This window comes from Ruditapes philippinarum, unplaced genomic scaffold (genome assembly GCF_026571515.1).
Source record: "Ruditapes philippinarum isolate M1 unplaced genomic scaffold, ASM2657151v2 ctg683_1_1_1_1, whole genome shotgun sequence".
In the NCBI taxonomy this organism is placed as follows: domain Eukaryota; kingdom Metazoa; phylum Mollusca; class Bivalvia; order Venerida; family Veneridae; genus Ruditapes; species Ruditapes philippinarum.
Window position 1 is genome coordinate 488,243 of NW_026861864.1, and position 24,821 is coordinate 513,063.

At 33.3% G+C, this 24,821-nt stretch overlaps 1 protein-coding gene across 1 annotated transcript; it reads right to left on the reverse strand.

Annotated features, from left to right (window-relative positions):
• Positions 1-1,515: 1,515 nt before the first annotated feature.
• On the reverse strand, positions 1,516-24,392 carry LOC132717151 (uncharacterized). The gene is made up of 9 exons (XM_060700558.1): positions 24,270-24,392; positions 7,641-9,266; positions 6,928-7,387; positions 6,071-6,190; positions 5,201-5,373; positions 3,863-4,033; positions 3,255-3,437; positions 2,056-2,284; positions 1,516-1,660 (listed from the first exon to the last, which is right to left on the reverse strand). Exons 1-9 carry the CDS (start codon positions 24,301-24,303, stop codon positions 1,516-1,518), a joined length of 3,141 nt encoding a protein of 1,046 aa, XP_060556541.1. The 5' UTR covers positions 24,304-24,392.
• Between the last annotated feature and the right edge of the window lie 429 nt (positions 24,393-24,821).

Here is a 24,821-nt window from a genome sequence, read left to right on the forward strand (position 1 = left end):
AAAAATTTTAAAAAATTTAAAAAGAAAAAAAATTTAAAGCTTTTCTGAGGCTTTTTTGGGGCCTTTTAAGGAAAATTAAAATGAAATTTTTTAAATTGCATCAATGCGATTAAACAACAAAAACAGTACAAAAAAACTGTTTCCACCCTGAAAAAAGTATGGGTTTGGATAGATACAATGATTAGTGTATGTACTGCATGTAATAAAATTTAGGTAATATTTCACTGATATCAGGTTTTATTTATATTCATATTACATAAAAGTAAACGATAAGTTTATAAATACAAAATTTACTAAAACAATACATTTTTATCACTTGAACATAAAGTTTGACATGTTGATTTAATCAGCATATACGCGGTAATGTTTAAAACAAAATCTGAACATAAATATAAGAAAAAACTCTTTTGTATAAAATCACGAAGCACATATCATATTGCAATTCATCTAAAAAGGAAGTAAACCATGGATAAAAACAGATTTTATCACAGAAATTTGTGCACATTGAAATATCACAGTAGGCTATCACACTCGTCTTCACTAATACGTACAAGACAGTAAGAGTTTTCTCCCTTATTTTAATATAAGAACAGCTTCAAATGTTCAATTTATATGACGAAAAATATAAGTTCTAAACATGTATATTCAAACAAAACAATGTATACATACTTTTCTAAAGTATTATTAAAATTTGCAGTTATATCTTAATTTTTGCCAAGTTTATACTATAATATCATCGCATATGAGCAAAGATAAACTTTGTTTCCATCTATGTCGAAGTATGATAGTATATAGGCTCAGTTTAATAGATTGACCTTTGTTACAGCTGATGACCTTGGGTTTTGAAGTTTTGTAAAAACTACATTACAATTCTGATTCCTATTCCCAGCTAACTTATCTATATTGCTTCCTAACGGAGGTAAAATTGTTGGACTTGGCACAATTTTGTTAGACCCCAATTTAAAGAAAATGCGTTTCGGAAAACCTATTTTTTGGTTGTTGTTTCATAAATTTTTGTCCAAGACCTCTCTGGGGAGTACATTTAAATTGGGGTGTTTTTTTAAATGGGCCCAAAAACACAATGGGTGAAGAGATTGGGCCTCGACTTTTGTGGGGGCAATTTATATCAGGAAGGGTTTTTCTACCCATTTGGCGAAGTGATGGGAAATTTTAAAGATCTGGTTTAAATTTAAATTTTAAAAATTTAGCAGAAAATTCAAATGCAAAAATCTCTTTTTTCATTTTTTTTTTAAAAACAGAAAAATTTTTAAATTTTGACGTATTTTGAAAAATGCTTTGTTTCCCCTTTTAAAAAAAGACTGTTTCAATTTTAGAAAAATTTCTTTTTAGTTTGTCATAAAAGTTTAGAAGAACATTTCACTAAATATCCCATGTCTGACGTAACTTTTTACGTAAATTACACAAAATAAAGTAACACAAATTCCTGGTTCGAAACCTTTAACATTTTAAATACGTAAAAATCTGGATAAAGTGTCATCCTTCGGAAGGACCATACTAAACAACAACGTTAGGTAACTTTATCACCATTAAATAAGTTTTTACCTTTTTGCACTTTTTATCTATCTCTGCTGCATCTACCTCAGTATTTTCAAGTGAACACACTAATGATTTACTGTCTGGGCTATTCCAGGAATATAATCTGGAAAAAAAATTGAATCTTAATTTAAACTTATAGCAGAAATTGCATTTGGAAAAAAACTTCCTTTTCAAATGATTATTGTTACTAACCTAAAAAAATTTTGCCACTTGGAAAGACAGTCTTCCTTTTCTTTCACTTTCCTTTTAGAAATTTCAAATTCAAAGGATAAAGTAATAATTCATATGATAAAATATATAGTCACATAGTATTGTATGAAGAATATGTACATATATAAATTAAAAGTCAAGATAGAGTCACAAGTAGTGAATCCCGATGCAAAGATTTCTTATATAATGACAAAACTATCAGCCAAATAACAAACCTATTACTATAAAGTAAAACATATAAACAACCTCAAATATACACTGTAAAACACACACACAAAAAATTGCAACCTTTCTAAAATATCTTCATATTCCTTGTCACCTCGAGCAACATTTCCAGTCACAGCTAATTTGTTATCTTTTTCTAATGCTCTTAAGGCAAACAGTGTTTCAGTAAGCCTATCAGATCTAACATCTCCTACAAAATGACATACATCACCGCACACCAGACGCTTGACTAAACTGCTGTAACTTTCTAAAACTGATTTAGACTGCTCTTTTTTCTTCAAGTTCAAAACATCTGCGAAAAAGAAAAAAGTGCTAAGAAAAAAATTCTTAGACAACATATAAATATAAAAAAGATTCATTAGAAGAAAAACACAACTTTTCTTTTGTAGAATAAAAGAAAGTCCAGAAGTCTGCTGATCTGCGTGAATGTTATAAAATTGAGCAAATGAAATTATGCACCAAAACGAATACTTTATATTTTGGAAAAAACTGTTAAACCTCTAGGATTCTTTTAGTTTGCATTCTTATGACACTAACAACCAATTCTAGCTCAGTCTATCAAAAATTGTATCATGGAAATATAAATATAATATAAAGAAAGATAAAACCCCTATATCAAAGTCTGAGACATGAGTACATAAACATTAAGTTTAGTTGGACTGCAAAAATTCTAAAAGTGGCTTATTCAGTAATTCACTATTAAGTCTACTTTGAGTCAGCCCCGTTTGTGGTCTTAATAAATAGAGAAAATGTACTGTATGTGGTGTTACATTTCGGTCTTGTTCTATAAACATATTCACATACATAAATTACATACGCAATAAGAAATATTATGGCAAGAAAATAAAACAACAACCCCCCCCACAATCTAAAAAAAACACACACAAAAGACACGAAAACACCAACAACTAAGTCCATGTGTTCATTCGTTACGTTGAATTGTCTCAACAATGCGTTTTTCAAATGAAACAGATATGCAATAAACCTTGTGATCTGACATTATGCTAAAACAGACAATACTCTAACTACTTTGTTGATATTTTGTCAATAAATAAGAATTAAAGTTAAATATGTACTTCCTATATCATATTAATTCTTATTTATCGGCAGAATACCATGCTCCTGTGATCTAACTATATGCTAATGTAACAATATGCAATACGTCCACTGTAGAAGTAATAGGACAGTTGTACAGTCTGTATTTCATTTAATTACAATGCAAGATAATGTACCAATTATTAGTCAAAAATAATAGAAAATACCTTTTACGTTTTCTTTTTGGTCCTGAATCTTTTCAAAAAGTAGTTTTCTGTAGTTTGCGTTACTATCGATGTTCGTAACGCGTTCCTCTTTCTTCTTTTGTTTATTTTTCTTTGATTTATTTTTGGATTTTTCTTGCAATTTTTCTTTCTCTGCTTTATTCTTGTTCTCCTCAACTAGAGCTTCTGTGAACAAATAAAACGCATCCTTTTTATGGCAATAAAATGTAATAATCATACTTTTGGATATCTTTCTTATTTAGAAAAAGAACATATGAGTTTTTTTTTGACAAATCTAATCGCATTTTTGCTTATGATACACAATTCAAAGACATACCAGATATAAAAAATGTACAAGGCGGGTATTGAAAATATGCAAAGCGTACAATTAGCATAAGAAATCAAAACAGGTGTATTCTATATCTAAATATTTTCTTTTTAATTTAAGCCCTTTCAGTTAGTAAGCATTATAACCATTACAGGCGTCATATCCGGAGCTCATAACCTGCCGTATCCATATTTTTAATTTGGAACAGCCAATTTCTTAACAATCTTATGGATACTTAAGATTTGAATATACTTTTAAACGTCTAACATTGTCATTAAGTTACCTTTAAATGTACTGATAACCGTGGAGCAGGACTCAGGAGATACCTCGTTATAAAAGTTCAGCCATTTCTTTATCTCGCTCATCTGTAATGCTGGCGTTAATTTCTGGAAATTTTCAACAGAACACTCTTCTGTGTATTTTCTTGTAGGATCGGACTCACTGTTGGAGGAATCTGAAATATATTGATTATACTGGAAATGTGATCTCTTCACAATGTTTTACTGAACCTAGCATCATAAATATGATAATCTCTCAAACAGTTCAGGAGTTACTGAGTGGAAACAAATTGTTCACCCAAATATTTGACTTTAAACTATGACATTGACCTTTATGCGACCTCTGCACATCTCAGTGACATTAACATATGACTTAAGTATCACGAATATCACTTAAGTTGTTCAGATAAACTTATAGAAAGTGGACAAGAAAGTGTTGAAGCACAATATGAAGGACAGCCAATAAAAGAATTAGGGCATGAGCATTCTACAAGTTGTCGTAACATAAAGATATGAGCCGCATCACGACAAAACCAACATAGTGCGTTTGCGACCAGCATGGATCCAGACCAGCTTGCGCATCCGCGCAGTTTGATCAGGATCCATGCTGTTCGCTATCAGTTTCTCTACTTGTAATAGAGTAGGTAAGCGAACACCATGGATCCTGATCAGACTGCGCGGATGCGCAGGCTGGTCTGGATCCATGCTGGTCGCAAACCCATTATGTTGGTTTTGTCGTGACGCGGCTCACATAAAGATTTGTCCAAAAGTTAAACAAAAATAGAGTGTGCACCAGTAATCAATGATCCAAAACTTTGGGCATGAACTGTGACCTTGAACTGGAGCATTTGAATGTGGGTTTTGCATGACATATGAATGACATTCAACTGTAACATTTAAAAGCCTAAAATGTGAAGTATGCTTATCTTCTAAAAAACTTAAGTATCATGAATCGTGATAATCCTTCAAATGGTTTCAAAGATATAGAGTCGGCATAAAATTCTAATGGACAGACAGGCGAACAGAAGAACAAATGAACGGACTTACCACACTGGAGATTACTGACATATCTTTGATTTTTTGTGTCATTGGTACATGTAACCAATAAGATAATTCCACTCAAACTGACCGTCTCATTTTTATTTAAGATCAATGAAACCATTGAGTGTTGGCACATTTTTTTTCGCTAAACAGTCTAAACTTCAGTCTTTAAAGAACCCTGCACCAGAAATTTTTTGAATTTTTTGCAGTTATGCTTGGCAGATCTAGATGCTGCTGAAAACATAAATGTTTATACAAATTTGACTAATCTTCCACTTTTGAAAAACAAACAAATAAATTACCTTGAACTCGTCTGTTTGAATGTCGGTTTTCATCTTTGATGGCGTCCCTTGCACGTTGGAAGTATTTCAGTTTCTCTTTTTCTGACAGATTGTCCCATTTCCGGCTAAGTTTAGCATCCAGTTCACTCAAAGTAGCGTGAGGGTTAGACAACTGCATGTGCCGGCGATTTTCACTTATAAAGGTACAAAACATTTATCTTAACGTATTGGAAAGTAAAGTGAAAATGCATTATATATATCACTCTTACAAGTTATTGCGTCTTTCTTGATATACAATCAGTCTATGTGGCATAACTTTACCCCAACAACGAAGAATATACTAGTATAAATAAATTAATAAAGTTTTAAAATCTATCTTTGTTTTTTGTTTTCACTTATGTTTGTTAAAAAGACAGTAAGTGAATTAAATTGCTGAAAATCATAATACGTATAATTTGAAATTATAGCTTAAACATTTGAAAAAAGGGTATAAAGCTACACGTAATGAAATATTTTATAGAATTTATAAATGGTGAAATTTTGTTGCTCTCATATTTTTATGGTGGATTTTCAAAAAAAAAAAGATGAAACATAAAAATCATTCTGTTATTTAACACAAATAAATAATGTACATAAACAGGATGAACAATTCCAGAACAAAATAATTATTTTGCTGCTACTTTAAGTAGGGTTTTGACCGTTTAGCAATAATCACGTGCATGCGCCGTCCGCTCTTAAGGAAGTATACTATTTTTCATACAGGTATTTTAGATTTTTCCTTTCAAAATAAAAAAATTAAAAAAATGAAATAAAATAAAAAAAATGAATTTTTACAATACAGGCAACAGATAAATAGCTTCATAGTCTTCAATAGCTAAACTTTGGACTCACCTAGACCATAGTACGCATGCGTGTTTGTTCAACATTGGATTGGACAGAAGACTTCCGGCTGCCGACAGACGGCGTTCACTGTTAAGCCTCAACGTGATAGTACTTGTTGCTACTGGTGACCTTTATAGTACAAAAATGTTAAACTTAGCTTTTAGATGTATTCATAAAATATATAACATTTAGGTTAATGAGTATTGGGTTATGACTCTTTTTGACAACATATACAATTTATGTGTATGAAACAAACATTTGAGCCGCGTCACGACAAAACCAACATAATGGGTTTGCGACCAGCATGGATCCAGACCAGCCTGCGCATCCGCGCAGTCTGATCAGAATTCATGCTGTTCGCTTACCAACCCTATTACAAGTAGAGAAGCTGATAGCGAACAGTATGGATCCTGATCAGACTGCGCGGATGCGCAGGCTGGTCTGGATCCATGCTGGTCGCAAACCCATAATGTTGGTTTTGTCGTGACGCGCCTCATTTCAGGATGATTTAATGTTGGTAGGTCATCGTAGCCTACATTTTTTATCCATTGCATAACTTTTTATTTACATAAACTAATAAAAAAAGGAAACTTTATGACATATAAAATTTTATTGCGTTCAAAAGTTTAGTATGGCGACCTGAGTTATTCCTAGAACGTGTGCGATAACTGTTATAAGTTTGACAATGGATATCTAAAAATAGATGACAGAAAAAATTAACTTTTTGCCACATATATAATTGAACTTACACAATGTGTATTTATCATCAACTTTCGTATGAATAACGTTTCTGTGGAAAAGTTTAATATCAATTAAGGCTTGAATTTTTTTTTTTAAAAATCTAGCACTTTTTTAAATTTGTATACCATTTTCGTTGTTTTGTTGTTTTCTTTTTCGTATTCTTAGGCGTAGCAACCTCTTTTTCCGAAGACTGTGAAGGGCGTATTTTTGACGAAGACTGCTCTCTGTCTAATGAAACGATCTTCTGTTCCCTTTTATCACTTCGCCTTACCTTTTCTTTGTTGGCATTTTTCTGGTTTGTTTTTGACACACCTTGACCCTTCAATTTGCTATTAGTGGTTTGCTTTAACTTAATTCTCAAAGGAGGGACGGTTTTAGCACATTTCTTTTGTTTCTTCGTAAACAATTTGTGTTTAGAAGATGCAATTTTGATATTTGTTTCACTAGTAACAGATTCTTCTGCTAATTTCGTTGGTGGTATTTCATCTTCTATTGTATCAACGTCAGAAATTATTTCATTGGATTTTCTGTATTTGCTGTATTCATCTTCCGGTGTATCATTATCTAATTTTTCATTTTCAATGCCTAAAACAGCAGCAAAGGAAAAAATACCCTCCAAAACAGTGTTTAGAAATACGTAATTTATATATAATTAAAATTTAACATAGAAACAGAACAATACCCTTGCAAAAATTATAACAAAATATTCTTACACCAACAGATTTTGATAATTTGTATCCGGAAAATATTAACCTTTTATGAAGTCTAGATCCTAAACAATTTTATTCAGTAATTACAATTTGATACAATTTGAAACTAAACTGAGCATAACTATTACCTGAAAGTCTTTTTGAACTTCTTGTTATTCTTGATGGATTTTCTGAGGTAGATTCAACTCTGGCAACATCCTTTTCATTACTTTGCCCTTTCAGAAGACAACACGGTTCACTGATTTCTTTAAAGATATCATTTATTGTTTTTGAAATGCTTGGTGCCACATCGGTCAGTACTGCCGTCGATAGTTTATTATTTACTTCTATTGCTTCATTATCTTTGCCCTTTTTACCTTGATCAATTTTTTCTTCCGACATTTCTTCTTGAAATATATCATATTTGTTGTCGGCTGACAAGATCTGAGATAATGTAAGGGTTAACAAATTCTCACCGGGACAGTCTTTAGCTTTTTTGCTGTCACAATTCTCTGCTTCATCTTTATTTGCATACAAAATAGTTTCATTCAATTCACTATTTGAACCACAGTCTGTACCATCTTCAAATTGTGTTTTTGGACTTTTATTTACTGGTTCAAACGAACAATTAATACGTGTAATACTAACAACCGGGGAATGTTCTTCAGGTGGAACATAAGAAGTTTTGCTTTTACTTGGGGTTCCAGCCAATTTCTCTTTTAAACGCATACTTCTTTTACGTTTAATGCCTGTTTCAAAAGCTTGTTCTGTAGAAGAGATGTCCGTGTGTGTAGAAACTCGATCCTTAACAGGTTTAGTCAACGGTATAAGAATTTTATCATCATCTTTTTCAGCTTTGTTTGATTTTGTCTCCCCCTCCGGTTTGTTTTCACTGGCTGTTAATGTTTGCACGCTGTCCTCACCCGTTTTAGCAGCTGACGTTTTTGGTATTGGTGCTAATCTTTTAAAGGATATCGTTAGCGGGATCCCTTCCCAAAGTTCATCCTGACTGACTTCACTCCGTAGTTTCTTTCTTGGTGGAATATAGTCATCATCATCCGAGTCACTAGAGTCGGTGTCTGCTACATCATGTTTTGCTACACCTACATCATTTGGTTCTACGTCTTTTTGGCAATCTTTTTTATTTCCATCTGTTTTAAATTCATGAGTCACAGTCTTTGAAACTGACTTAGTTTCTTTCTCTATTTGGAAGGTTTCATGTACATCCTTTAATACTTTCGTATTATCAGAACATATTTTCTTATTAAGAGTTGAAATATTGGATTGTACACTTGTATGACTGTCATCAGTATTTGGAGTTGTCAGCAGCAAGCCCGGTATCGGAGATTCTGGTAAACTTTTGTGCTCATTACCAATGACTGGTTGTTGAAGTTTCACATCATGTTTAAGTGTTTTTGGGCTTCTTTCACGAAAACAATCCTTAATATTAAAAATCACTTTTCTGGTGCTCCTGAGTCTTGGCGAATCTTCTTTTACAGGGTTATGTCTCGTCCAATAGTCTTCCAATTTCTTCAGCTCCCGTTGGGTCGATGAATTTTCAGGTGTTGAGGTCAAAGATCGTTGACCCCTTGTTAACAAACCTGGAGAATTGGTCTGTTCCGATGTTGAGGTTACTGGTTTTCGATTACTTAATATTGGACTTGAAGAGCCTGGGCTGACTGTGTGCGATCTGCGACCGTTTATATTACCTGGTGAAACATTTGCTGAGATGGTTTTATTTTGCCTCCGCACGGGTGTTTTCGGATAACCTCTATCTGAAAGATGTCATATATAAAATTTATTATTAAATTCTAGTAAACAGTTGATATATTTTGGACAATAAAACTGAGAACATTAGTAATCAAAACACTAAAAATGCTGTTAACAAACTATTTAATGTAAAAATGAACTTGACACAATCTGATAAATGCACTTTTTGCAAAGAAGAAAAAGAGACTTTATCTCATTTATTCTGGAATTGTTCTGATATTAAAACTTTTATTTCATATGTGCAATAACTGTTAAAAGGTCATAATGTTGATTGGAAGGTTGATTGTAAGACATTTATTTTAGGGTATCAAAAAGGTGACCAATGTCAATTAATATTTTTTGTCTAGAATTAAAAAGTATATATTCTTGTGCAAGAGGAGAGAGTGATTACAATCAATACAAGGCGTTGTCTGCAGTTTAAAGCTAACATCTTCAAATTTTATAGTTAGTTATACAAAAGTTTAAACATCTATGTACTCATTTATTGATATGATAGCAAATAGATAGTATATTTTTGAACCAACTACTTATATCTCCTACGAGATAGTCAATTGTCGCATTATTGTAATTCATAGATACATTTACTAAGGTTTTGAATTTATTGCTGATTTCAGAAATATGAAGTTACGCATACACGCATGAACAAAGTTTTGAAACGAAATATGTCAATGGAGAAGCGCGCTGCACATTTTAATTCTCAATGCACATACACCGAAATTAAAGTAGAGAAATTGATATTTCATAAAAAAAGCATACATAGTCAAGCTTAATTCTGTTTAAGCTTAAAATATTATTATCAAAGTACAAAATTCTATATAATGCAATGGTATCAACTGTCTTAATAAACCGTAAAATCAAAGATTAAAATATTCTAAGAAAATATTTATCAAACCCACACTGTATTACCGGTGTAATTGATTACAGATTGCTGCAGTTCTGACACAAATTTACTGCAGGTAGGTTATTAACTTATTATGATTATTTATATTACGCAAATTATAAGGTCAATATTATTACTATAGACTAACTGCCCATAGACTGGAGATACTTCTTAATAATATTGGACACGTTTCCCTAATCAAAACAATATAAAGTCTGGGTATAATGTCATTTACATAAATAATTGAACTAGTATTACTATAGTTTGAGGTATATAAAATTAACCATTTTTCGGTCTTGAAATAACGGTGTTCCGTTAGGGCCATCGCGTTTTCTCTAAGAACGAAAACGCGAACATGACAGTACGATTATGACAATACGACAGTACGATGACGAAGCAGATAGCACGATAGTGACAGTCCGTCGTACATCGTACTGTCATCATCGTACTGTCGCCATCGTACTGTCGTACTGTTACCATCGTACTGTCGTATTGTCACCACCGTACTGTTATCATCGTACTATCGACTTCCTTTTATGCATGCGCATAATTAAATAAAAACACGAAAGAAAACGTTGATCGTGTAACAAAGTCTCATTTCACTGACGTTCCGTAAGCTAGCTGGATAACCTCCTCAAATGAAAGAATCCAAAGTCCACGTCGGGATTGGAACCCACAGCGGGGAGGGACAAGTGCTTTCAATCATGAAGACTCAGTCATAAAGCTCTTTATTTATGAAGATAGATATTGATTCTGTTGACTTTCGATTTTTGATAGAGTAAAGATGTTTTATTTATAAAACGCCGGTATAAGTCCTAAGTTTCACAAGCCATGTTGAGTGAATGTGAAATGCTTCGACAATGACAGTACGACTGTACGATGGTGACAGTACGATGATGACAGCACGACAGTACGATGGTGACAGTACGACAGTACGATGATGGAAGTACGACGGCACGATGGTGACAGTACGGCTGTACGATGGTGACAGTACGACAGTATGATGGTGACAGTACTACAGTACGATGATGACAGTACGACGGCACGATGGTGACAGTACGACTGTACGATGGTGACAGTACGATGATAACAGTACGATAATATCATGGTGACAGTACGACGGTACGATGGTAACAGAACGATGGGCTGTCATCATCGTACTGTCGTGTTTCTCCATCGTACTGTCGCATTGGCATCTTTGTGCTGTCGTACTGTCATGTTTCGCGCATTCCGTTCTCAGAAAAATAACGCGCTGGCCTGTAAGGAACCCTGTTAAAAATTAATTGGCTGTTTTAATTGTAAGAACGAGATATTTATGTCGTGGGAACGATTAAAAATTTTGTAAGTACAAGACAGCTTTCTCTCACGTTAACGAGATATTAAGTCGTTCCCTCAACATAGCTACCTTGCATTATTCTTTTTCATATCAATTCACATTTTTTTTTCAAATGCAATATTTTTTTAAACTGTACTTCTTTGGTTTTTTTTTATCTCGTTCCCATGACTACTTAACGAGACATATTATATCATGAGGACGAGATAAAAAAAAGAAAATGACATTTAAAAAAAAAGAAAAAAGAAAAAGAAAAGTTGTACATGTCACCTCTTTGCCACCGTAAAAATGCCTCGAGGTTAATATTTGCAAACAAAGTGTGAAATAATTATATCCCCCATATTAAATGCATAAATAACGTTTTTGAAACGTTCATATCTTGCAAAAATAAACTAATTCTCAAATATACATCACATGAAAAGCAGAAAAAAATCGTAAACTCAAGATTTCCCTAAAAATTATAAATGATCTTTCAAAAAATTCATAGCATACTAAAAATGACGAAAAGTGACAACCCGTTTGGTTTGTGTAACTTTAGTTGTATATATGTACCAATTTAGGACACGTGTGAAAAGTAGACAGTTCTTTGACCCTTTTTCCGTATGAGAAATGGAATCTTGTGATGCGTGTATGTAGTCGCACGGTCATTTTCCTACCATTATGTCCTCGATGCGTGTATGTGGTCGCACGGTCGAAGATAGATCTCAAACAAAAATGACAACACTTTAAGAAGTGTCTTGGTAAGGAACTTCCTTAGTTTAATGTTCCATGAACAAAAAAAAAAAAAAAAAAAAAAAATAAAAAAAATAGTAATACAAGTCTAACAAGGACTACGTCAAATATAAACTTATATAGGACTTTGTTATTTCTATAAATAAGGAAAAAACAAAAAACACTTACTGCAACTCTGTCATATTCAAGAATAATTAGCATTTTTACCTTATTAAGAAAAAAAATAAGCCTAGTTAATACTTTTTTTATTATTGATAAGGAATTTTTAAACCCTAATTAGGAGAAATAATAAGACTTTGTATGTTATACTTAGGAGTTGACAAATCAAATCTTAATAAGGAGAATCTAAGTCCTAATTATGAGCTAGGACTCTATAAGACCTAATTAGAGATTCAAAAGCCTAAATAGAATAAATAAAATCCGAATTTGAACTTCATAGCTTTTAATTATTTACAAAAAAATCCTTCTTAGGCTTATATTTCTCTTATAGAATTTTTAAATCTTTACATAAGACACCAGACAGTCCTAATTAGTTTTTTTTCCTCTCCAAATTAGGACTTTATTTCTTATAAAAGGAGTAATAAATTATAAATTGGACCATAATTTCTCGTAAAACGGCTTTAAGAAATCCTTTATCCCTTACATCTAGACTTCAAGAAATAGTAGCCTTCACACATTAAGATTTGCTTGTACATCTTAGTTCCCTGCGGTCTCCATTCCCTGCGGTCTGGAGACCGCAGGGTATTGGTACGCGTTTAACTTTTGAGGCATGGAGGAGCACGTGACCTGTTTTCGGTACATGGACAGTGATTTTCCTACTAATATAACAGACTCCGAAAAAAGGCCTCTTCCCAATTGAAATTTTCTTTAAAATCATGCAGTTTTCCCAAAAATCTGAACTTAATCCAGCTTTTTTTCTTCCCAAATCAGCTATTTTAGCGATGATTTTTCCCAAAAGCAAGAGGCTAAGGCCTCTTCCCATCTAAGTGAGAAAAATTACTGATGGAGGAGCATGTGATCTGTAAACCGTACATGATTGGTTAATTGACCTTTTCGAAAACCTGGCTAAATACCGTTTACCGGTACCTGACGGATTTACCTCTAGGGAATTAGTCAGAGTGACACCTAATTAAGAACAAAAAACTATTACGTGATATTTCTAATTTTCTATAATTATTTTACCGTTTAAGGTGGAAAATTTGAATGATGCGTTTGAAAATTATCAAGGTTTCTTTAATATGTATCTCAATTTTACAAACAATAAATTGTTTATACTGAAAATCTACAAAATTAAAATATTCGTAGTGGCATCTGTCATAATAAATAGAGACATTTTCTGCGTAAACTTGTGTGTTTACTTTTTTTTGCTCGGAATTATTCATTAAATGGTAGGCCTATTTAATCATTTTCTGAAAAAGAAATAATTGTTAGGAGTAACAGTTCCTTATTAGGCTATTATAAGTAATAACGTCTAATTTAATTAGGATTTTTTTTCATAGAACAAATTAAAATATTCTATTTTCTCACTCTAATTACGACTTTGTAAATTCCTTAATAGGAATCATGGGGGTCCTTATTTAACTCCAAAGTTGTAAATGAAAGTTAAGAGATTTTTTCTTCTATAATGGCATTTAAAACTGTTGATTGGAACTTTGTTTATAAAGACCTAATACGGGGAACTAACTCATAATTAGAGTTGTCAATCCGGCAAGGACACAGGTAAGGACCAACTTACTATATAAAAGTTTCTTAAGCTTTAATTGAGCCGCGTCACGACAAAACCAACATAATGGGTTTGCGACCAGCATAGATCCAGACCAGCCTGCGCATCCGCGCAGTCTGATCAGGATCCATGCTGTTCGCTTACAGACCCTATAACAAGTTAAGAAACTGCTAGCGAACAGCATGGATCCTGATCAGACTGCGCGGACGCGCAGGCTGGTCTGGATCCATGCTGGTCGCAAACCCACTATGTTGGTTTTGTCGTGACACGGCTCAATTATTTTATCAGCCTCTAAATGTTTATTCATATAGAATTAATGGTTAAATAAATAAACGCTGTTTAGGGCGTTTATGCGAAATAGACTGCATTTTTTTTATATTCAGATATTGTGATTGGACGAAAAAGCAGAGGACGAATAATTTGGCGTCCAAGATGAAGAATAATGAAGAATTTGATAATTTAAGTAAGTAGTAAGTATCCAGTAAATAATGGCATGAAACACTAACAGCATTTTGAAATGATCACAATTTTTGACATCATTTTGAGTTGTAAAAAAGAATAAATATGCGCAGGGGATTGTAAGTGTTCCAAAAATATTCTCAATTCTACTGTTCAAGTGATAGCGCGAGTTTGATAACAAGTAAATGAATGCAAATGATTTGTTTGGGGTGATAAAATAGAGAAGATGAAAATCCTTATTGAACACACAAAACGACAAAATTGAAAATGTTACAGGGTCGGTTTGTTCAAGCTACCATACACGCCCCAAACATCGGTTTAAATAGGAACAACATTTAACATGGCATGATATAGTAACATCCGCAGATCCGCAGATGTAGTCATACTGCAGTTACCATGGAACCTCAATATGACTTATATTTACTTTTTATTTAGCCATAAAAAGGGTGAATCGAATAAATGGGGACCAATGTTATAATATGAGGTCTGAATATCACAGACAAGCTGTCAAATGGCAGTAACGCTGACACTGTAATAGTTATATTAAGAATTTCAAATTTTACTGATTGACGAAGACATCACGTGCCCCACTTAGCATTATTTCAAGCACGAGCAAAATGACTACTTATGGTATTACAAAATATTCACTATAAAACCAACGTTGTACATACATGGTGGCGGGAACTTTTTTTTTACTTTTTAACGTTTAAAGTTGACACGCTATTAAAGACGTAGCCTCTTGATACCATCTCTCGTCGTGAGCAGATATCTTTTAATGTGCTGTTCTGTGTAAGTATTTCACCTACATGAACATACTGCTTTTGTTTAAGCCTTTCAACGATACAGTTGATTCTACCATAGGAACTCTGTAACAGCACCGCATATTGCGGCGCATAAATCCGAATCCGTACCGGCTTTACGTATTGTTTGTCCAGCCTTTAAATATATTTTCATATTATGCAAGCGGGTGGTCTTTAATCATCTAATCTCAATTTAATATAATCTGCTAATTCAAAAATCAGTCAAATTTACGGTATATTGAAAAAAGAATAATACCGTAAAATTTGACCAGATTTAAAAGAGACAGATTGGGTTTATTTGATAATATATTTTTGAGGCCATATACTAGGATATTACTAAAAGATATTTAGATGTAGCAGAAACGTTTTCAAAAAACCCTTACACGATCGAAAATATGCGCCGCAATCTGCGGTCCCGTTCTTGAGTTCCTATGGATTCTACTTTGAATTCGATCGAATATACATGTATTTTTAGATGAAGATGTCGGTGTAATAACATTCCCTCCAAAATGTAAAATAATTGTATGAGCAAAAAGAGAGTTTCTCCAGTTACCGTCATTCGAAAATTCATTTCTGCCTTTTCTCTAGTTTTGAAGCCTGAAACATTCTCAAGAAAAAAAATAATAGGTTGACATTTAGCAAGCATGAGCCTACTGTAAAGTTTTAAACGAAATGGAGAAACGAGTCCAAAATTACCAGATAGTATCCCAAGTCAATGGACAGTAAGTCTTCTGTACTGAGTATAACAATTAAAGTGTGCATATTTGCGTATGATAATTATGTAGACAACAATAAGCCCGTCTCACACAAAACACGGTTGGACACACGATTCCCATACGGTATACTCGGTTATACACGGGTTGACTGGTACGAGTTTTGAGCTCCAGCCGTGCTTGTGGATTAGTTGGCACGAATGAGACTCGAATATAGCACGAGTATGTACGAATTGAGCACGGAATTACTCGGTCAAGCAAGGTTTGAACATGATTTTCATACGAATACATACGACTGTTGTACGGTTCCAAGTACGGTCTAGTACGATCTGGTACGGTTAAACACGACTTATACTCGATTTACTCCGCCGACTTTTGTTCGAGTTAGGCTCGAAATATCACACATTTGTGTATGTTTTGATATAAATTAACCCATTTTGATGACTTTGCTTCATGAATTTTCGAAATTTCAACGAGAGTAAACCTATATATAGATCATTAACATCAATAAATGAATAAAAAGGTGAAGAAATGTAAAATGAATGTGTCTTTTTTCTGTGGTGCAGCGGTTGCTGGAGGGTCCACCGAGCTGGCATTTGAGTTTGAATCCCTGGGAGACATGGTTATTGTCGGTTGGTCCTCCAGCTTATCAGAGTCAATAAGTTGGAGTGGTCGGTGGGCCTGGATGGCTTTTCTTGTATTCCTTCTATGCGTCCAAACCTTCTTCTTTGGATACATTCTAGTGTGATGCAGCAAGTACTCTTGGTAGGGTGGCAGCAGTTAGTTGTGTTTTTGTAACGTTCTTGCTGAGGCCCTGTTAGAACGTACGAGGCCGTGTGAGACCCTGTATACCCGTACTTTACCGTGTCGGCCATGTATGTTTCGTATATGAACCGTATTGGTCGTAAGAAACCGTGTGTGCACTCGTTTGAATCGTACCGTGATCCTGTGACATTCGGGTGTTAATCGGGTGTTGGATGTAGGACTTGGGGACGGTCTCGAACGATTCCATACGATTTATATACGACATTGATACGGTTGGGCTCACTCGTGGAGTGGACTTCACATACGGCTGTATATACGGTCTCATACGGTCTCTTACGGTCGCTTATACGGTCATACACGGACATGGCATCCGTACCAGTTTTTTAAAAGTTTTAAAAATCATACACGGCTTACACGGATACACTCGAATGGCCCGAGTGTAACTCGGATAACGCTACGGTAAGTTCGGTTGTATGTACGGTTTACACGGGTGGCCAACCGTGTAAGTCGTGTGTCCTGTGTGAGATGGGCTTTATAGCATGATTCATTTTGTTTTATATTGAACTATGGGTAAATAGATGGGGACAGATATATACAAAGTTAATAGGTAAATAACATGTCAATAAATTTAACACAATATTTAAAACTATGTAGACCTTGTTATTAAAAAAAATAATATAATTATCTGTAATTTAAATGGTAAATAGGCATGTTGGGAGAATTGGGGTACGCACGGGTAAAGCCTAATAAGAAAACAAAATAATGTTAGGAGAATTGGATCACGTGGAAATCGTGATCAGGTAAGGTATTTCATTGACTAGTGGATATGTTGGGAGAATTATACCACGAGACAAAACGTATGTCATTGACTGGGGTATTTTATAAAAGGTAACAATGGATATTACATACTACATGGTATTTAAGTGATAGAGAAAATAAGTAATAGTTACCGCACGAGGAATAGGTCTGCATAGTATTTACAGACCCGGGTGGCGATTTGAAGACCGAGAGAGCGTAGCGATCGAGGTTTTTTTTAAAGGCCACCGGGTCTGTAAAAACTATGCAGACCTATTCCGAGTGCGGTAACTATCTTACCTACATGCTCTTTTGTTTTTCTATCCATACATAAGTTTTTAGCTCAGTATTTATTAATATTACTCTCAAGAAACATATAACTTATGTACTTTATCATGTTTAAGAAAGCATTCCAAAGCCAAGCAAAGATACCATCCGCTACGCTCTTGTAATTCATTCGTTCACAAATCAAGTGTTATTTGAATATTCTCGTGATTGTCGTGAGTTTCATTATGTAATAAGGCCAGGTAATGTACTTGTTGAGTTGAGTCACAGAAAATGAAAACAGAACTTGTCGAGTAGGGAAAGGTAAGATCATTATTTTGATACATGAAAACATAACATATTAAAAATATAAACAAATACTGAGGAAGATAAAAATGTTTTCTAATCATACAAACGGAACACTTTATCTTTATATATAATAAATTTTATGGTAAATAGATGATCAGGCTATTTCTTATATAATTAAATAATACGATTTTTTCAAAGGAAAGTAAAAGACGGGGTTCTATGAATAAATATTAGTAATACATGTAGTTACACCGTTATACACGTTGGGTTTTGTTGTTGTTGTTTTTATGATGGCTGATTTTAAATGTTCTTAGAATTTAATCCATGTTTGAAAGAATTTTTTTCCGTGTATTCTTAATTGGATTTAGCTCAATACAGGATTGGAGCTGTACCTCTAGACGCTTGCAGAAATCATGATCACAAAATAGACAAATATCGTTTTTTTTCACCGATTTTTACATTTTTCCTTCATTATCGTACTAAATTCGGTAAGAAAAGATGAATTAGACCTGTTTAAGTTCATTCCGTTGGGTAAAAAGGCAAGATTTTAGCATTTTATCATTCAAGCGCCTTGTCCGGTATATACCGGAATACGGTATTTAGTGTGGTGCTCCAATCCTTTTTTTAGTCTCACTCTATATAGCATCATCCGTTATAAGACCGCATGTAGAATGGGAGCGCAAGTCGTATTCTTGGTACTGGTATACAAAATACAAATTGTAATGTAAAAATAACTGGGGGAAAAATGAGAAAAACGGTCTTATCCTTAAGATGAACTATACTCTCACTGAAAGTAATATTTTGGGAAAGAAAGATGCAGAAGTTGACTTTGATTCGATATGCACCAATAACATAATCGTCGTATATATCACATAATGCAGAATTGTTAAAATAATGCAAGATAGTGCAAATTCAGACATAGTTGTGGAAATAAATACCGAAAACTAGTATCTTATGAAGCTATATAGCTCGGCAAATGTGTTAGGTATACCGAAAAGCAAACTTTAATGAAAGGCTTAATTAATGTGCGTTGTTATACTCAATAATATCGGCGAAACACAAAACTTCAACGCCAGAACAATAGCCAGTTTGTTTTTTTCACAAATAATCTGGAATATAAGTTATGAGGGTCCTTACAGCCGTATGCGCTAATTCATTTCGATTAATCTTTAAAATATATATCGACCCTTTTTCTTATTCAAAGTGGTCATTATTCCCCCCCCCCCCCTCACAACTCAGCGTTCTTTTACGATGATATTGTGTTCTGTAATGCACGAGTTTCTCGACTTCACATTTTTCCTATTGTATTGAGAACAATAGAACAATGCCGGTCGGTATCTATTTGCAGACCTGTTAACCGGTCGGTAAGTGATTTACTAGACCGCTTTTAACAAAGGAGCCGGTAGGTAAGTAAACATTAAATGACAATAGTAAGTAAATAAGTACGAACGATAATGAACTGTATTATAAAAAAAAAATAAATAAATAAAAAATACAAAAAAAAAAAAACAGTCTGCTTGAGATTACAATGGCGAAAACAAACATGGATTTAAACATGCATATGATACCTGGGTAAGTGACTCAATAATAATATTCTCTAGGGACAAATATTTCGGAAAAAAAAATATTATCAAGTGTAAGAAAGTACTCAGATTAATAAGGACCACTAATGATTCTGCGGACATAAGTTCCCTAAATTTGATTACATTTGTCCTTTTATAGAACCTTCTCGGAATATATTTCATTCTTTCATCAGTAAAAAAGGGACATTTAAGAAGATAGTGGAATTCGTCACTCACGTCATTTAGTGATCATAACATACACTTTCTGTCTTCATATGGTAGTGTACAATTTCGCCACCTGCCTGTTTCTACTGGCAATCTTTGATTACCTGTTCTAAAATGGAATACTGTTAGTCTTTTATTTGGGGGAATTATATTTAAATATGGTTCAAATTTAATATCAGATTTAAATAACCTATAATTTGTTCCTTTCGAGGAAATTGCTAAATTCTCGTTGAATTTCTGTATAAACTGGTCAAGTAATGTTCTTTTTATTAATTTGCCTACGTTCTTTAAAGTGAAAATTTTCTGGCTGATCCAATAGTTAGTATTTCCGGTAAAATCAAGAATATTTTTTACATAATTTAACCATTTGTAATTAATTTCTGAATTCAACATAAACTCATAACATTGCCTTGAAATTTTAGACTCACTGCCCATAAGAAGTTTACACCAATTTTTTATCATGTATAGGTTAGAGTGCATATTGGGTGTTCTTTGTAAATAAAAAAGCTAAAAAGGAGCGGAGCTTGCGAAGCGACTGTAGCTTTCTTATTTACGAAGAACATCCAATATGCACTCTAACCGGCTTAGTGCTCCGCCCACTTGCGTTTTATAATATAAAACGTCCAGTTTATATAAAATCTGTTCTATTAAGATTTGCAACCTGAAATTTGAAAAATCCTCGTCGGTGATTGGCTTAAAAAAATTGGCGAGCACTAATCTTGTTTTAATGACTATTTCAAGCGGATAACGACAAAGCTCACCATATAGCATTATATAAAATTTTTTTTGCTGTTTTTTAATTTTTCAAATTTTCTGAACCCTTTCATTAAAAATTTAAAAGCGCATATTCAAGAAAAATTATGTAAAAATAAGGTACAATTGGTTTAAAAAAGTTTATCTTATCAATGTGTATACTTAATATTTTATATGGTGTCTTTTTCTTCCATTAAAATTTAAATTTTGGTCTATGAATGAAAACGAACATTACAAGAAAACCAAAATAAATTTCCCAATTGCAAAATTTTAATCCGAAAAAATAAAACCAAAAAGCGAGGTGAAATTCAAAGGAATGACAAAAAGGACTTTCTTAAAATTTTTCTTTTTACCGGCGACATTTCTAGGGCCGTGGGGAAAAACATAAATCTTTTGAAGGGGCGTCTTTTTTTGCTTTTGTTTTCTTGCGGGAAACGGTACCCTTTCGATTAAATATATAGGATATGTAGTGCCTTTTAAGCTTGAATTATTAACTGTTTTCGCGCTTTTAAAAAAACTACCCGATGATGAAAAAAGAACGCCCAGATATATATATTCTTTAACAATTTCTATTTTTTCGCCACTTAAGGTAATTTCCAAGTCTACTGGTGCCAAAAATAATGATCTTAGTCTTTTGCATATTAATTGTCAATTTCCAGTGTTTACAATACTGGTGAAAATCATTTAACATGTTTTGAAAATTTTTTTCGTCTTCACTTACAATAACAGTATCGTCTGCTTATAATAGTACAAAAATTTTCAGATACACATCGATGCTTCCATGATTTCGTTTAAGTTTTAAGATATTCTTCAAGGTCATTTAAATATATTGAAAAGAAAACGGGGCCAAATTTTCCCCTTGACGTACCCCACACATGCTTTTGAAAAAGGGGGAAATATTACCGTTTAAAGATACACATGATTTAATATTTGCATACATCATTAAATAGTTTCCCGTTTATTCCGTTTTAAAGCAGTTTGTTCCATTATCCTACACGCCAAATTTTGTCAAAAGCGGCCGAAAAATCTATGTACGAGCAAAACAGTTTTTTCTTTTGTGATTTAAGGGTGTCAATGAGAAAGTTAAGAGTAAAAATGTGGTCTGTGATCTGAAACCGGCCTGATTTTGTTTAAGGATATCTAATTTACTTAAGAAAGAGTTTATGGGTTCGTTTAATATGGCAGTGAATATTTTCCCAAGGCAACTTAATATTGTGATTGGACGATAATTTCCTGGGTCTAATTGTGAACCTTTTTTCTTGTAGATTGGCATTATAGTGCCGATAAGCCATTTTTCAGGTAAACTCCCACTATCAAAAATTTTATTAAAAAAAATATAGTAAATTGGTGTCAAAATGGACTTAGTACTTTTAATATATTCATTGTAAATGAAATCTTGCGGTGAAGCTGCTTTTGAATTATTGCATTTGTTTATCATTTTTAATATTTCAATTTCTGTAATGGGCGCGTTCAAAATACTGTCATCTATAGTTATATTTAGTTCCGCTTGATTAGTTTGTATACAATCATCATAATCGGGGTCGGAGTTTACTTTTTTAAAGTGATTATAAAATTCGTTGATATCTGGCGTAGTATTATTAGGACATGACTTGTATTATTCAAATTGTTCAAAATTTTCCAAAAATCTTTCGTTTTTTGTGTCGCCTGTACGGAGTAGTGGCGACATATAGGGATCACTTCTCCTTCGACTGTCTGTCCGTCTGTCTGTCTGTCCGTCACAAAACTTGTCTGGACTACTCCTCATAAACTACTGGTGCAATTTCATCCAAACTTTACAGGAATGATCAGTACCTAGTCTAGTTGTGCATATTGTCAGCATTTTCCGGTTCAATGATTTTTGTTAGAGTTATGGCCTTTTAATAATTTTTATTTTTAAAGTTTGTCCGGACTACTTCTCTTATACCACTTATGCAATTTCTATGAAACTTTACAGGATTGGTCTGTAGCTCAAGTCCTTGCGCATATTGAACGGGTTTTCCGGTTGAATGATTTTTGCTGAGTTATGGCCCTTTGATTAAAAGGTGTTTTTTTCTGTGTGTTGCCAGATACACAAAAGCTTGTCCGGACTACTCCTCAAAAACTGCTGCTGCAATTTCATCCAAACTTGACAGAAATGATCAGTATCAAGTCTAGATGTGCATATTGTCAGTATTTTACGGTTCAATGATTTTTGTCAGAGTTATGGCCCTTTAATAATTTTTATTTTCAAAGTTTGTCCGGACTTCTTCTCTTTTACCACTTATGCAATTTCAATGAAACTTTACAGGATTGATCTGCAGCTCAAGTCCTTGCGCATATTGCACGGGTTTTTTGGTTGAATGATTTTTGGCTGAGTTATGGCCCTTTGATAAAAAGGTGTTTTTTTCTGTGTGTTGCCAGACAAAAGCTTGTCCGGACTACTCCTCATAAACTACTGGTGCAATTTTATCCAAACTTTACAGGAATTATCAGTACCAAGTCCAGTTGTGCACTGTCTGTCCGTCTGTCACAAAACTTGTCCCAACATAAAATTGGCTATCATGAGGCGACACATGTGATTACTGATCGCTCTTGTTTAGAATGCATTTCTCTTAATTTACGTGCGTTTCGTGTGTTATGGTGACGTATATATGTATTCATTGTTTGTTTATAAAATTTAGCGGCACGATTTAGTTCAGATTTATATAGGTCATTCTTATGTAAGCTGTACATTTTTCGTGCGCGGTTATAATTACGTCTCACTTTATTACATTGAGGCCCGAACCATTGGTTTGTTTTTTGTTTGTTAGATGTTTTTTTTTAAAAAAAATGATCATTGTTTCAAGGAGGTTTTGACGGAAAAGTCTTAAAAGCCGAATGATTAAAGAGGTCTGCATTTTTTTCTGAAATCTTTTGATTTGAGTTTTTGATATTTCACCGTTTAGTTCATTTAAGGATAGTTCAATCGATTTGAGGTCTTTTTCATCTAAATTTAGTACAAACTCAGAAGAGAGGTTATTCCTCCATTTCGGCGGCTTTATAAACTGACTTGACGTTGTTTTATTATGATCCGTTTCTGTACTTTGGCTATCAAGACACGAAAAATGTATTTCGACTGTTAACAATGTCCATCCGAAAATAATGCATCAACTTCTTTAACTTCAAAATCTGTTAGAAAGGGAAACAAGTGAACTGAGCCTGCCATGTAATCTATATAACGGAAGTATTTCTAAAAGTGAAGTTTCCCTTGTTTCGGTCTTTACCTACTCTACCATTTAATATGTATAAATTATTACATTTACATATATCAAGGAACTTATGCCCGACAGCATTGTTTTTCGTGTCCATAGAAGTTCTTTTAAGCGGGACCTTACATTTTTCATTTTTCGAGTATTTCGAAAGAGTTAAATACACTCATGAATTGTTCATCAAATTCGAACTGTTCTGATAGAAAATCATCTATAATGACAAAATCATCAGCGGTAGAAGTATGGCCATTTACATCCCCTAAAATAAGACAATATTTGTATTTTATACATGTAGTTGAGATTTCATTTTCAAGCTTGAGAAATTCATACTCATACTGTGCGGATCGTTACAGTATGTTACTTTACAAGCTCTTTTGTTTAATTAACTGATATAGCAGTAATAGATATAGGAAGCAAATCATGAATGATATACAATAATTATAATAACAATTATAATAATTATAATACCTTTTAGATCTTCAGCCTTTGTATTCCTATGCATATTTAAAGCTCCGCACAAAACTGTGTATCATGTATACATGTATGCTACACGTTGATTTGTTTTGCAAATAGAATTTTCAGATAGCTATGACGTCATCTGCTTACGTCACGAATATGACATCATCAGTGTTAATTGAATTCTATATGTTTTTATTTCAATCACGAGTAATGCGACAATCAACAGAAATGTTTATATAACCATAATTTTGGAATGAAAAAATAGAACTATTTGAAAACTTTTTTTTGCATATAAAGATAAAAGGAGTCGTACTTACTGGTGTTCAAGTAAAGTTACCTTTTATCATCTTGAATAAACATGTACGCAAAATTAGATGGCTTCAACGAGCAGCGAAAATTCCGCTGTACAAGTAGCTCTACTCATAATCAATTAGTATAGGTTATAGTTCATATATTAGAAAAAAATACTTGAAAAGATTTATTTTCATATATTAGAAAAAAATACTTGAAAAGATTTATTTTCCTTTAGATAACTTCACTGTCTAGTTCACGAGTATACTG